General features: G+C 26.5%; 1 protein-coding gene across 2 annotated transcripts in view; it reads left to right on the top strand.

Moving 5' to 3' along the window:
- Positions 1 to 7,128: 7,128 nt before the first annotated feature.
- LOC126896883 (uncharacterized) overlaps positions 7,129 to 15,772 on the top strand; it is a 17,499-nt gene continuing 8,855 nt past the window's right edge. The window contains exons 1-5 of one of the 2 annotated variants that reach the window (XM_050670044.1): positions 7,129 to 7,285; positions 9,425 to 9,602; positions 12,376 to 12,594; positions 14,118 to 14,222; positions 15,107 to 15,532. In XM_050670044.1, coding sequence (XP_050526001.1) covers positions 7,202 to 7,285; positions 9,425 to 9,602; positions 12,376 to 12,594; positions 14,118 to 14,218 — 582 coding nt within the window. In that variant the 5' untranslated portion in view covers positions 7,129 to 7,201 and the 3' untranslated portion in view covers positions 14,219 to 14,222; positions 15,107 to 15,532. Of the gene's footprint in view, positions 7,286 to 9,424; positions 9,603 to 12,375; positions 12,595 to 14,117; positions 14,223 to 15,106; positions 15,533 to 15,772 lie in introns of those variants that run through there. The other variant, XM_050670035.1, reaches the window with a different exon arrangement.

Genomic DNA, 15,772 nt, shown 5'->3' with positions numbered 1-15,772 from the left:
ATTTTAATGAGTGTAATAATACAAAAATAAATATGGTAAAAGCCTATGGTGATAGGGCTATGGTTCTATCGGCTAGTGATATCGAGGTTGTAGAGTTCGAGAGTTTAGAACAATAAAGACAAGTAGATATAAAAAGTAATAAATGAGGTTCTTCTCATAGAGATATTATAAATGACCCAACTGGTAAGTACTTGTAATAATACACTGAGGCAACGAAGAGGCGGTGGCCATCTCACGAATACCATGTAATGTGATCATGTATAAGGTACGAACTAATTAGTAATAATTAATTAAAGTTTAAAGATTAATATAATTATTTAATCTATTGCTTTATCGTTCTGTACACAGATTATTAATTCTAAATAAAAAAACCATTATTGTGAACACAAATAAAGTAGCACACTGTTATTTCATATTGTATTAGTGACGAGTGCATTACGACAAACATCAAAATATAAATTAATAAAGAAAACTTTAAAAGCTGAAATACTTTTAACTGCTAATTTAAATTATAGTGAGTTATTGTTAATTGTGTACTTAAATCAAACTCGACTACAAAATTTTAATTTGTCTTTGGGGAATATTCCATCTCTCATTTCACTTAGAGTACGGTCCTGTTTAAACACGCCTTGTGGGCAGATTAAGGATCGTGTTAAAAAAATATTTTTGCCTTATAAATAGTAGCGCCGGAATATATAATAATACGTCAATATTATATCGTTTTATATATGTAAAAGGTAAATAAGCTTTAATAATTTCATATGGTCCATTGTAGCGATCTCGAAATTTAGTAGTTTAACCGTTTTATCTGTGAAATGTGTTCCATTGACGCTTTTTATGGTACGCATACATCCAAAACGTAATATAAGATCTAAAGGAAATTTAACCATACTACGCTTTTGCTATGCAAAACTTACTTATTCTGTCTGTCGCTACTAGAATATAGTTATTAGAATTCAAATTACTAAGTGGCCCAATATAATCCAAACATATTTTTTGCATAATCTCCCCTTTTTCTAGTGGATACATTTCTTTATTAGGCGGTTTGGGTTGTTTAAAAGTCTTTTTGACAATCTAAACATGAAAGAACATACGTTTTTATTTCTTTACGCATTTTAGGCCAATAATACCGTGACCTTATTTTAAAATAAGTTTTAGTAAGACCTTGGTGTCCACCTAGCACCGAATCATGATTTTCGTGAATTACAATTTTTTTAAATTTGCTAGGTAACGCGAGCACGAACTTAGAAGAATCTTTAAAACTATTTTTGTAGTATAATACATTGTTATCCTTGATAATATAATTTTTTGATTTATTAAGCCATGTAGTATTGCTTTCATTTAGATTTTTAATTGCTGTTATGATATTTTGTAAATAATTATCCGAAGCTTGTTGCAATTGGTTATTAATTGGTTGTACTAAATTTACGTTGTAATATTATATTATTTGTATGTACGATTATTTTTAAAAGCTCTGTAAATTCAAAAAATTTTGGTGGTTTGTCTATTATTTTACTAAGGCAATCTATAGCTTTGTTCAAAATTTCTTCTTTATATTTTTTAGAATAATAAAAACCTGTTAGTTTAACTTTAATTTTATTAACTATACGTGAATAAGTATTAATATTTAATAAGCTAGTCAAGTTTTTGTTATCAGTCGAATTTCGAAGTACTTTCTATGAACATAAGGACGAAAAGCAGTTAATTTGTAAAAAATTGCTATATACATTGCGTTATATCGGCCCTCAGCTTTATTCAGTTTAAAAAATAAAAGACAAATAAAAGCAAAATGATAAATGAAATTANCAGTTTAAAAAATAAAAGCAAAATGATAAATGAAATTAAAACAAATTAATAATGAATAAATAACAAAATNATTCGAACAATTTAATAATGAATAAATAACAAAATATCCCTTTTTCTAACTAATACATATATGTTCTGTTGACTGTTTAATCCTTTTAACAAAACAATACATTTCTTAATATTTACCCACAGCCTTTTAGAGGTGATGAACACTATGAAACTTCGGATTTAGGGAGGCAAATAACACCGTAGCATTTCACAAACCGATAAGCAGCTCAATTTAACAATTGTGGTTATAAGGCATTACTTGACCCAAAAACTTGGCATCGATATGACCGAATAACTGAGCGCGAATGAATTAGTTTTCAAAGCCATAAGTTGCAGGGACTGGTCTAAACACAACGCCATCGTACTGTTACAAAGGTAGTGGTTTAGAGGAAAAACACGTTGAAGGTCTCGGCGTATTGTCAAAGTGGAATCTTCGGTCAACTAGACGGTTGCAGAACAAAATCCTGTTGATAGGTGTCAGCGGCATATCTGTCGTGACAAACACAAACGTGTATGGTGGTCGTACCTAATTGCTCGCATCAATTATTACCGTGTTTTTGTATTTAATTTTATATAAGCGTCACCCCATTATCAATGTGTACCTAACAGGATTAGAATAAGGACTTGAATATTCCTCGACAATACCAGCTTTTCAAAGTTCCTCTGTCTGTTTTTCGATTTCATTACGCTCTACGCGGTTNCTGTTTTTCGATTTCATTCCGCTCTACGCGGTTTAACTAAATATTAAGTAAATTTATTATTTTATTACTTGATAACTGAAATTCCTTCGGAGCAATTTTACACGAGCCTAAATCATATTTATATTTAGAAAAAATTGTACTCTATTTCATTAATAATCCTCTAAGTTTATTTTGCTGATCAATAGGTAACGCTGGTTTAATGTCCTAGTCTAGTACGTTTTCAGATGTAGTAACAGTAAGAGATAAATAAATATTACTTTTAAAGTTTTCTGAGAATTGAGTCGTGTTCGTGTGAGAATCATTGTTAATGTTTTTTGCAACGGCTTGTTATCGCTGCGTGTTTTGAATTTGTTCAAGTTCAGATGTCAGAGAGATAGTATAAAACACGTTTAATTATTCTATTTTGCATAATATTTCTTTTAACGGACAAAGTATTAATTTCGTTAATTTGAATAATACTATGAAATGTGCGAACTAATTTAGTATTTGGATTGTCAACGAAGGGTGTTCAATGCAATTTGAAAACAAAACCATTACAAACGATATAGTTTAATATAGAATTAATATTATTCTTTTATGATGTAATTATTAAGCCTAAACCAAAATGATTTGTGATGGCTACAAAGTTTTCACTTTTTAAAGGAATGAACAAAAAAAGTTCAAACATTGCAAATAATTATGGGGGATTACTACACCCTAACCACCCTCCTGGTAGCACCACACAGCCTAATGTTTCAAATAAATAAAAATTAGTAGCTATAAAAAAACAAATATAATCTTTTCTATCAGCCCTAACGCTAATGAAATAAAAGTATAATAATAAAATACCACCCCGTTTCAAAATCATTTTTTTCTTTAGACAATATAATAATATAACAATTCATACAGATGAATGCCTAATATTTTTTAATTTCCTAAGCATTTATAACTATACATTTATTATTTAAGACTGTTTTTAGTTTCGATACTTCACACCGACCGACATATGCTACACCTGTGTTAAAATGTCACTTTTTGAGGCAATTTCATAACACCCATCTATACAAGATTAATTGAATAATAGTCATGAGTTTGATAGATTTTAAGTTGTCAAATTTGTTTGTTTTGACTATCATGATATTGTTATTATAAAAAAATTTTATATTTAATCTTTCATCGTTTTAAAAACAGGAATTTTAGCCTCTCAGGTGTAAATTGTCGCTCTATATATATTTTTTTTAAATCTGCTTGTACTTGCTCCTGTATCAACGACGAAAGTTATATTTCTTTTAATTACTTTGCCAATTATCAGTGGAAAATTGATAATTTTAATTTTATTTATGGATTGAGTGTTTAATTCCTATATAGTTAATCTATCATTAATATTGATTTTTTCATTAATTAAAGGTAGATCAATTATTTTCACATTTCATTAATTAAAATTTTGCGCGCTGTTATATACTGATGGTGGTTGATGAGAAACATTGTAAAAAATAGAAGGTGGAACGAAATGTCGAATGACTAACTGATGGGGTGGATTCTCTAAATTAGGATTATTTTAAAGATAATGTGGTGATTTTTGTATACAACCGTAGTGAACATGACGATTATTATGATAGAAATATCTAGTCATGTTGTTAAATATATAAAAATTTCCTCTATAATTTTTATTGTTATAGTTCTTATTATATTATTTCTAAAATTGTTATTAAATTTGTTTTTTTTATATTTATTAGTTCTATAACTCATTACTCTACGTTGATTATGGTTTGGATATGTCATTAAACTTTAGTTATCTACATTTCCATTCGTTATCATTATTTCCATAATCATTAAATGTACCATTATGTTTCTAAAGAGAATCTATTTCCATTTTCAAGATTTCTAAATCACTATCATATTATTTCAAATTTTTATTTCTTTAAATCTTCAAATATTTTCTATTAATTTTTCTAATGTACTATTATCTAATGATTTAAATGTATTAATTATTTCTTCTGGTAGTCTCTTAAAAAATGTTCTATGATATGTTATTCCGACATAATAACTTTAAACCTAGTACATTCTGCTACTACCCTTACTAAACATTTTTTAATAGACTCACTATCAGACATTTTAATCATTATTAAATTTTTTCTGACTAAATTTAGATTAATGTAAGAGTTAAAATTAATTAATGACAGTTTAACATTTTCCCAAATTAAATTTGTCGATCGATATTCTATAAATTCAAATATTTTAAGTGCATGATCCTGTAAGCATAATGGTAACATAGAAAGTTTTTAATAATCATCCCATTCATTCGCTTTCGCTACGCGATCGAAATACTGAGGATATTTATCAATAACCGTTTTCACATCTCCCGAATAAGTTAACGGTTAAATAAAATTTGGCATATTTCTATAAATTATACACTTATGAACAAACCCGAAATGATAAAAGTTATTATTACGCCGAAACTGCATATGATATTCCAAAAAAAAGTTATTATATTAATTAATAATTTTACTTAAATAATCTGACTGTAACTCGTGTACACTTTAGAGGAATCGTCTGAATGAGTGTCTTAAAAAGATAGAAAGTATGTTTCATAATTCGATTAAAATACAAAGACCGGCACCTCTACCATATGTTAGGGGTTTGTTTAATACTTCAGGATCTTGGTTAAAACCAAGAATCGGAAGCTACCCGACGTTTGCCCAAATATTGTCCCTGTCTCCTTATTTACAAGATAAAGATTATATAATAAAAATAAACTATTGTTTTATGTCAACAACAAAGTAAAGTTATATTTTAGATGTTTAGTAAATATATGTTATCTGTAATAGGCAACACATCTGAGCTGAGTCCTAGTACAGTTGGTTAGTAAGTATATACAAATCAAACGAAGTTGGTTGGCTATGATAGCCATAGTAGCTCCGGACTACAGACGAGTAGAATTGTCACATCAGCCTTTCCCTCTATGTTAATTAATATGTATAACGAAACAAGTAAATGGTAATGAAACGTGTATAATATAAGTCGTAAGAACATAGTAATAAATGTTCTTACAGTACAAAATGTGACATGCTGCTTATAGAATTATTAGACAATCTTATTTTTTCTTATGCGAATTTTTATGATTATAAGTTATTCAAAATTCATTAATTTAATTGCAATTAAATAGTATTATAAAATCATATATTAGTATCATAGCTCATATATTAAAAGTGATACACTAATTTCACAATAATTGAATCTCATAATATGAGATAAGACTGTTAAAAATTACTATTATAAAAGTGAGGTCGTGCACAGTGGGAAAATGGCATATTTGGTATAAATATAAATGATATCTGATAGTGATTAAAATCACTTTAATAAAAAACAGTTCCAAAAAAATTTGTAGATAGTGTTGAAATTTCAAAAATTAGTGGATTATTCCAAAAGCAACATCAACTTTTATTTTATTAATTATAACCTGATTGATGTTGTTTGAACTATAAGTAGAACGATTTATTAAATTTTTTTAATTTAACTTTGATGTTCGTTTTAACCACAAAAACAAGTCTAGGGGTATTTTTTTTTAATATTGTATATTATAGAAGCTTTAATTTGAGGTAAATGTGTCGAAAAATGTTTTGAATAATAGGAGTAACGACTATTTTCTCATATCTTGAGTTGAATCATTTAACTATTAATACAACAAAGAAGTAAATAAGAAACATTACCAATAAAATAAATCAAAATAAATGATTTACTTCTTTATTTTTTAGCTAAGTAGAATAGCTGAACAAATGTGCAAAAAACATGTGGTTTCGTAAATTAATAAAAATCAAAAATAATGTCATAACTATATTTTTAGTTAAATAGATAATTTATTATAACTATTTATTAAGAAATTTAGCAGTAATTTAAAAAAATCAACTGCAAAACGTAAGGCTTATTAATTTATAGACATAAATTTCAGTGATAACTGAAACAATGAAATCAAGGAATACTAGTATTTTTAGTACAATGATGACAATAAAATAATTATATATGTAGCGACCAAAACATACGCAACGAATATTCTCGAATGTTCTCGTTATCAAAAACCTTCGAGAAACTTCGATAACGCCATAAGATAACCTACGCGGGTATAGAATATTCTAGAATTAGCGAGAGCCTTATCGGAGCTATATATATATCGGAAGAATCAGTCAGTTCAGTTAGTTCAGTTCAGACTGTCTAGTCCGCGATACGCTACACGACCGCTACACTCCGCCGCTGTTGTCATCGTGTATTATGTTTACTTCGATTATTTTATTTTTCCTTACTGTATATACATATATTTTCTTTTAGTGTTTATACGTCTATTTACGTGTTATAATTTTGTTTAATAAAGTCTACCGCCATTTAAATAATTGTGTGTTGTAAGATATAACCCACATATAGAACTGGTTTCTACGCCTTCATCAATAAATAAAATATTTACTTAGTTTTAAATAAGAATTATTATATATTAAAAATAAAATAAAATTTATTAAACGCTTTTATTTGTAGTTTAAAGATACTTAATAATGACGTTTTTTTAACACTAAATCAACATAGTATTGTTATAAAATAAATAATATTTCAATTAATCCATCATTTCAACTGTTTAAATTATCAGTTTTATTCGAAAACGACGATTTATTAATCCAATTATGTATTTCAATATTTTCATCGTGATGTATCTAACTAGAAGTCTTTCAAACGCAATTCTTTTCGAATTTCCACCTTTGGACGAGGTAAAATGATATTATTTATTTTAAAATAAAAGTAAATTGTTAATGTTTTCTAATTAGAAAATTCATGTTGGGGAATAACTAAGTTTTTCTTAAGATGTAGATTATTTTTTATTTTATCTTATAATAGATATAGCATTTTAAATAATACATCGTAGGACAGTGTAGCCGGGTCGGAAACGCGGCAGTACTTGACGCACAATGTCTCAGGTTCGAAACTCTGTCACGGGCGGCTTCATCAATTGAACGAGAGATCAGTTCCGTACTTTGAAGTTGCCATCCCAAACTTTTGTGATGGACTACGGGTGGTTAGTCCATCACCGGAGTATAAAATGGTTAAGAAACCTCCTCCTTTGGGGGAGGCCACTATGGCCCTTAATGGGTTAACAAAATCGTAAAAAAAAAAGATAAAACACTTTAATTCACATTTGATTTTAGAATAAAAAAAATTGCGATTGTTTTGCTCGGGAATCAAAATCATATAAAAATAGTTAGTAATTAGATAATTAAAATTTAGATCATATTGTAATTTAAACTATGGTAACCACCATATCAAAAGAATAAAAATATTAGCGAATTTTATTATTATTTTAACAAAATAGGGGCGCTTTTCATTTAAATGAGAATTTTTCCAAAACTGATTTCAGTTCATTTCTTTTTGACTTAACTATTCTTATAAAAAAAAAACGGTAGCACAGTGGTGTCGCAGCATAGTGTGGACGTGGCATAGTTGAGACAAATATAGATAATTTTTATCAGAGACCAGAATATAATTTTTTAAACCTTTTTGCGCCGATTTAAAATTTGCTATTAGATTTTTTCTATCGCATATTTTTGAGATTATAACTATTTAGTAAAAAGCAAGTACTTAAATATAAAAAAAAAAATAATTAAAAACAAATAAAAATTTTTGTAAGTTTATGTGAAAAGCTCAATATTTCGTAAGAATCACTATATTTTTTGTATTTTTATCATTATAATAGAAATCATAGTAATCATTTATAAATAACTTTTATTGTAAAAAAAGACTCTATAATTGAATTATTCAGAACTTAATGAATTTTAATGATTTTATTTAAGTAAATAACCAATCAAAAAGTTGTTAAAAAAGTCAACTCAATTAAGCGTATCATAAAAATTGGTAGTAATTGTAAAAATTCATTGATAAGTCCAGGAGAATGTAAAAATCAATTTTTTTGACATGTTACAAAAAAATTTGGAATATTATAGACTGGTAGTAACACACACAAATAGAGTTAAAAAAATATAAAATTACAAAGAATAATTATTTAATTTTGTTATTGAAATCTATTAACATATCAAAAAAAGCCGACAATAAATTGTTTAAAAATATTAGTAATGAATTATTTTAATTGTATGTATAGAAAAAGCTGGTTAAGCAACTTTTTATTTTATAACATTATTTCAATTTATGAGGGTAATATCTTTAACTAGATACTATTTGTGATCATTTGACGTATCGTTGTAAAAATAAGTCAAGTGAGAGTTGAAAAAAATGAATGACAAATACAAAAAAAAAAAAACTTAGTAAAATAATTTTCTTATAAATAAAAAATTTCTTCTCACAAGGGTTAAAAAATGTTAAAAATTACTGATTTTTAAAATTGTAATTTTTGAGTGATGGAGGATTTACGGGAATGTGGGAATTTTCAATATTTGAGGCTAATGTCTTAGACTAGATATAATTTGTGGAAGGTAAGTGCCCCATTAAAGCCCCCTATTATTTACAAAAAAATTAAAATGTATGATATTTATGTTTTAATTATAAATATTTTATTTTATTAAATATATTCCTATAAAAATTACAATATTAAATTATTGAATGTCAATATCATACTAAATTTAATTACTATACTAATTATTTATTTATGTAATTTTACTATAAATCATAAAAGTTTTATCAGGGTATACTTAAAGAAATAAGAGTTGATTTTCTTTTGGAATAATCTAACAATTCCATATAAAAATTAAACACTATCTGCAAAATTGTATGGATGCGTTTTTTATGAAAATGATTTTAATCAGTGTTTAAAACTATTTTATCTAAAAATTTAAATTCATATTATGATTAATTCTAAATTTATATAAAACAATTATAAGACTTTTATTTATTTATTTTAGGACTCGTTATTAACTAATTTAGCATCGAAACGTTCGAAAATGTTGTTTAAACATAATACATATAATGATAAAGGTATGGACTTGGAAAGTTTTAAATACCTATGGACTCTTTTTGAACCGATACATAAGTTGCAAGATAGAGACATTGAAAATTTATTCATTGAAGTAGTTAATAATAGTAAGTAAAACTGTAATTATGATAATAAAGCTAAATTTTATTTTCAACAAGTATTATTATAACTGATAAATTTAATAAACATGCAAATATTTTAGTTGTATCGATTAAGGTAATGGGTACAACAAAATTTTGGTTTGAGGCAGTAGTTAAAGTGAAAAAAACTAGAAAAGGGAACTATAGTTCCTAAAAAATTATGACGTTCCCGAAAAACACCGAATTTTCTGACGTCAAAGGCTAAAAATAATATTGATCATATTAATTATAAAATTATTTATTGATCATAAAATTAATTGATATACTTATATTTATATTATAAGGTATGCCCTATGACGTCACGGCTAAACTTTGTGCTAACATAAGTACTATGATGCTTTTGACGATCGTTCGAACGCGCTCTACGACGTCATACCTAAACTTTGATATAAGGTGAGCCCTATGACGTTATATGACGTAGGCAATGACGCTGTCATGTACGATCCTACACAGTAGTACAACGTTGGGCGGCGGTTCACTGACAGATCGAATGCGCCTTAATTCCATCGTCGACCCTACAGCCGACAACTCAATGTCGGGTTGATCTAAAAAAAAAAAGTAAATTTTCCAGAGTACCTACACGCAAACGGTTAAACACACACACACACACAGGATCAATGCTGTAAACATCAAACTACCTTGTAGTAATGCTGTGAGATATTGCGCTTACGCGTTATGCACGTGTTCGGTGGTTTTTTTTTTATCAAACACAACGACTGTCGGAATTTCTGGAATATGTAGTGGAATCGCATAGAAGGGGTATTCATTACTTACGTAATATCGACTTAAACTTAAACGACAGCGTCGTGGGTGAATTGGCACGCCGGTATATAGGGCTGTGACATATCAAACGCGCGGACTCAACGCGTACTCTACACACGTTTAACCGTTTGCATGTAGGTACTCTGGAAATTTTACTTTTTTTTTTTTAGATCAACCCGACATTGAGTTGTCGGCTGTAGGGTCGACGATGGAATTAAGGCGCGTTCGATCTGTCAGTGAACCGCCGCCCAACGTTGTAGTACTGTATAGGATCGTACATGACAGCGTCATTACCTACGGCACAATCATAACGTCATAGGGCTCACCTTATTATAGCGTAGAGTAAAGGCATGATGTCAAAGAGCTTACCTTATATCAAAGTTTAGGTATGACGTCGTACAGCGTGTTCGAACGATGTCAAAAGCATTATAGAGCTTATGTTAGCACAGAATTTAGCCGTGACGTCATAAAGCATACCTTATATGAAAGTTTGGGTGTGACGTCAGATATAGCACGAAATAGGGCTTATATTTATAGAGATATGTAGAAATATATTCTACCCGAAAATGCCCAGATCCAAAGAATATTCTTCATGTATTTTGAATGATATAAAAAAATATACTAACAAAATTTTTTAGACATTTACGAACATGCCTTGAAGGTAGTCCGATAAAACCAACTTAAATTAATGGATGTCATTTTAAAACCTTAACTTTTTTCTTAAAAGTAATATCTGGATTAGAATGTTCACTTATCTATCTATTTTTAATTTAAGGTTGGTATTTTTAATTAATTTTTTCTTTGAGATATTCAACAGACAAATTTGAAACATTTTTCTTATGCATATTATATGTAAATTAATGTGAGTTTATAAAACTGATGTTTTACCAATAACTGGTTGATATTGAAGTAAACAGAATTTACATGGTTATCGAGTAGACTTAGTTATTTTTGTTGTAAGTTAGTCGTAAGCTGAATGTCGAATGGTAAGTTCGCCGTACACAAGGTTTTTAATCCTAAAATGTACAATTTATAAATCATAAGAATACAGTCTACATTATTGACAAAAATATAGTGTTTTAGTTTTATTTCAAATATTGTAAGCTACCAACCAATAATATTTAATGTGTTACCATACAATTTAATTAATTAACAAAATAATTAATTAATATAAATCAGACAAATTTTGATCTTAAGTAATTACGTTTAAATATCATTGGACTAGCTATATATTCATAAAGATTATTTTTACAATAGTTAGAACAAAAAAATACTTTGGTTGACAAATATTATAATTGAGGACTATCTGTTCTCAAAAATGACCTAATGAAATTCAAAAAATTATAAAATATTTGGAACCTTAACAATTGTAATTATTACAAATAATAGTTTTACTTTATAGAGTAAGATAATTTTTTGAAAGAGATATAATGTCAAACGTTGTGTTAAGTAGTTATATATTCAAGTGCTAATTATAATTTCCCACCTTAATATAAATATTTTTATTTAACCAAATTTAATGTTCGATATTTTTTGGAGTGTTATTTATGAGATTTCATGGAATCTAAAACACTCTATATTTGAGCCTATGAAAAAAACTGATGGTTTGCATCACGTTTTTTATTTTTATCGTTTTAAAAACGTGATTGCATCTGCGGTAATAATAACGAGATGACTTAAATTATCTCTTTATTGTCGTATTTAGTCGAAATGCATTGATAAAAATACATTAAACTAATATTCGTATTAAAATTTAATCAATATAGTAATTTAAACGTCTTAGAAAGTATTATTAGATTTTCAAGTAATATAAAAAACTATTTCTGGGATAAATTATTATTTATAATATTATTTTAAATTAATTAAATTAAGTGTTATTTAAATGTCGGTCAGTGATTATTACTAATAAAATTATTGAAAATACCATTTTACTTTTAAATAAAAATGAATTGATAACACATAAATTTTACTTCAAAAGGAGACGGATTAATGACATTGAATAAATTTTTAACACAAACGCTAAATGTTGTACAAACAATTGAGAGTAAATTAAAAACTATTTATACAAATTATCAGTACCAAGATAATAAGATGTCCAAAAAAAAATTTTTTGAAGCTATAAGAGAAATTGGTCTTGATATCCCAGAGAATATCGCTAATGAAATAATAACTGAAGAACGAGATTTCGACTTTTTAGGTAAAATAAATATTACGTATAATTTTTTATACTTTTAGATTTTGAACTGCCCATATAAGGCCAATGTGATATACTTCAATAAGTTTTCATAACTCCAATATTAATGGTTAGACTGTCGTCGATATGAATAATGGCATTTTAATTTACTGAATTTATTTATAGCCAACTAAATGGAACCATGTGCAATAGATTCCTATATGCTATCAAATTATTATTAAATTTCACTTTTACGACTTAATCTTATTACACCTTAATTTATAATAAGTATTTTTAATTTTACTTGATTTTATAAAATTAATTTTTATTTAATAAAATTATGTATATTATTTTTATTTAAGTAACTTTTAAAATAAATAATTTTATTTGATATACATGATATATTAATAAAATAACTTTTTATTCGTTATCCAAAAAAACAAAGCCATATGGCTAAAATATTTTAAAAAAGTGATTAAAAAAAAATAAAAATAGCAGATATACAGGGTGGCCCACCACTCACTGACAACTTAAATAACTTTTCATCCACTTAATATTTTTAGCTGATTTTTTTTTTAAATAATATTAATACGTTAGGTCTATAGCTATATCTCAATAATTAATTTTTTTACATTTTACTAAAAATATTAATTATTTTTAAATTTTAAATAAAATGTAAAATAAAAATCTAAGATAGCTATTTTGTAGAGTAGAATTTAAGAAAAATTTTAGTAAAAAAATATCTTATTAATATTCAGTAGTAAATATTCTGTAGCGTTTTGAAGTTTGTGAAAATTTGAATTTTCATGTACTATTTTACGGTATTAAACATTGAAATACGTATTGAGAAAAGGACAGAAGAAAACGCTATCTTTTCATGATTACTGTGTATACATATGATGATAATGTGTATACATTACAAACTTGGCATTAATACCATGATAAGAAATTAGATAAGGCAATTATTACTTATCACTCTCATTCAAAAGTATATTGAAAAGATAGCGTTTTCTTCTGTCCTTTTCTCAATACGTATTTCAATGTTTAATACCGTAAAATAGTACATGAAAATTCAAATTTTCACAAACTTCAAAACGCTACAGAATATTTACTACTGAATATTAATAAGATATTTTTTTACTAAAATTTTTCTTAAATTCTACTCTACAAAATAGCTATCTTAGATTTTTATTTTACATTTTATTTAAAATTTAAAAATAATTAATATTTTAATAAAATGTAAAAAAATTAATTATTGAGATATAGCTATAGACCTAACGTATAAATATTAAAAAAAAAAAAATCAGCTAAAAATATTAAGTGGATCAAAAGTTATTTAAATTGTCAGCGAGTGGTGGGCCACCTGTATACACTTATTTTTATTATCATGAATAGTCGTTTTAAATTATTGGGATTATCGAAAAAAATATAGCTGATAATAAGTTATTTTATTAATTTATCAAGATGAATTATTCCAGTATTAAATAAAAAACTTATTTCTAGTTACTTTTAATCAATTAATAATATTTTTGTTTATTTTTTCATAGAATTCAGATACATGTTTGCGAAATTATATCACCAATCACTTAGAATAAACAATATGACTAATCGAACTATTATATTTGTTGAGCCTTTAATGGAAGTCTGAAAAAGTATTTATTTTACCATGATATGTTTTTTTTTTTAAGTCTGTTGCCACTTTTTCTTAGTACTGACCGAACCGATTTATTTCAACCATACGTCAAAATATCACAAATCGTATCTAGTTGAAGACATTATTCTTAAAAATTGAAAAAATTTCCCTCGTCCTCCGTAAATGTGGGAAATTTCCAAAAAAATTACAAATTTAAAAATCGCTGATTTTCGAAATTTTTTTACTTAAAACTGCCATAACTTTTTTAAAAATAAACAAATCAAAAACATTTTTTTTACATAGAAACCTTAGGTATTTCCTTTTTATTGATATACATTTTTTCAAAACCTAACCCTTAACCTGCCCACAAGGGTGGATTTAAAATAACAACTTATTCACAAAAAAAACAATTTTTGCATCTTATTTTTTGAAAATGTTCCGGAAATATTGCGTCTATTTAACATATCTTAAATAAAAGCTTATGTTATGTAATATAAGTAAAAAAAAAAAAAAATTCCTGACGACCTATCTTCTATATGCTAATGTCCATGTAAGTGTAACAAAAAAAAGAATTTAATTTTGTTTTTGGAATAATCCACCAATTTATAAAAATTAAACACTATCTATAGATTTGCACCGGAGCGATTTTTATGATATTGATATTGATGAATGTCAAATATCATCTATACTTAAAATAATTTTTGTCTTTTTTTGTCTATGGTTCAATTAAATCAAATAAAATTAAAATCAATTAAAATATATAAATTATTGTTAAAGCTTTATTGATAATACATTGAATTAGTTTATAATATACTAAAATTTATTACTGTAAATAATTGTTTCGGAAGTAGTCAAGAAAGGTATTACTTTTCTAATAAATATTTTATATAACTGGTTAAAAAGGAAAAATCTATGAACAAATAAAAAGGATCATCATTATTATAATTCAATTTTCAAAAAGAGTGAACCATCATGAGAAAAGTGACCTCTCTTGCAATATAGACAATAATTATGAACAATTTAAAAAATTTTCAATTCTATTAAATGCAAATACAACACTATAACTTCGATAATTGGAGTCCACTTGACTTTCATAAAATGAACTGTAAATGTGATTATGACACGAATAAATATTAATATATAATATTTAAGCTGTACGAAAAATAGATCAATCGAATAAAACTTTAAGTAAGCAAAACATGTTAAAGTATGGAACACAATGACATCTATGAACAATAATTACTTCTAATGACCATCAATCTTCTCAAAATGAAACATATAACATTTATTCTGATGCAAAAAAAGATATATATATATTAGGCTGGTCCTTATTTTTCAACTTTATAATAAATTGTGCGGCACCCCCTAATTTTGTTTATTTTTAGATAATAATGATTTTTGTTGAGTTTCGTAAGATTTACTTACCCCCTTCGGGTGCCGAATGAGGGTTGAAAATCCACTGAATAGGGTGGTTTTTTAGTTTTCGGCTAATATCTCAACAACAAAAGCTCAAAACGAAAAGTTGTATAGAATAAAAATTATAGACCTTAATATTTTCTATATAAATTG

Source organism: Daktulosphaira vitifoliae, unplaced genomic scaffold (genome assembly GCF_025091365.1).
Source record: "Daktulosphaira vitifoliae isolate Bord-2020 unplaced genomic scaffold, ASM2509136v1 Scaffold_1, whole genome shotgun sequence".
NCBI lineage: Eukaryota > Metazoa > Arthropoda > Insecta > Hemiptera > Phylloxeridae > Daktulosphaira > Daktulosphaira vitifoliae.
The sequence above is the reverse complement of the archived record's forward strand: the minus strand, read 5'-3'. Positions and strand labels throughout refer to the sequence as shown.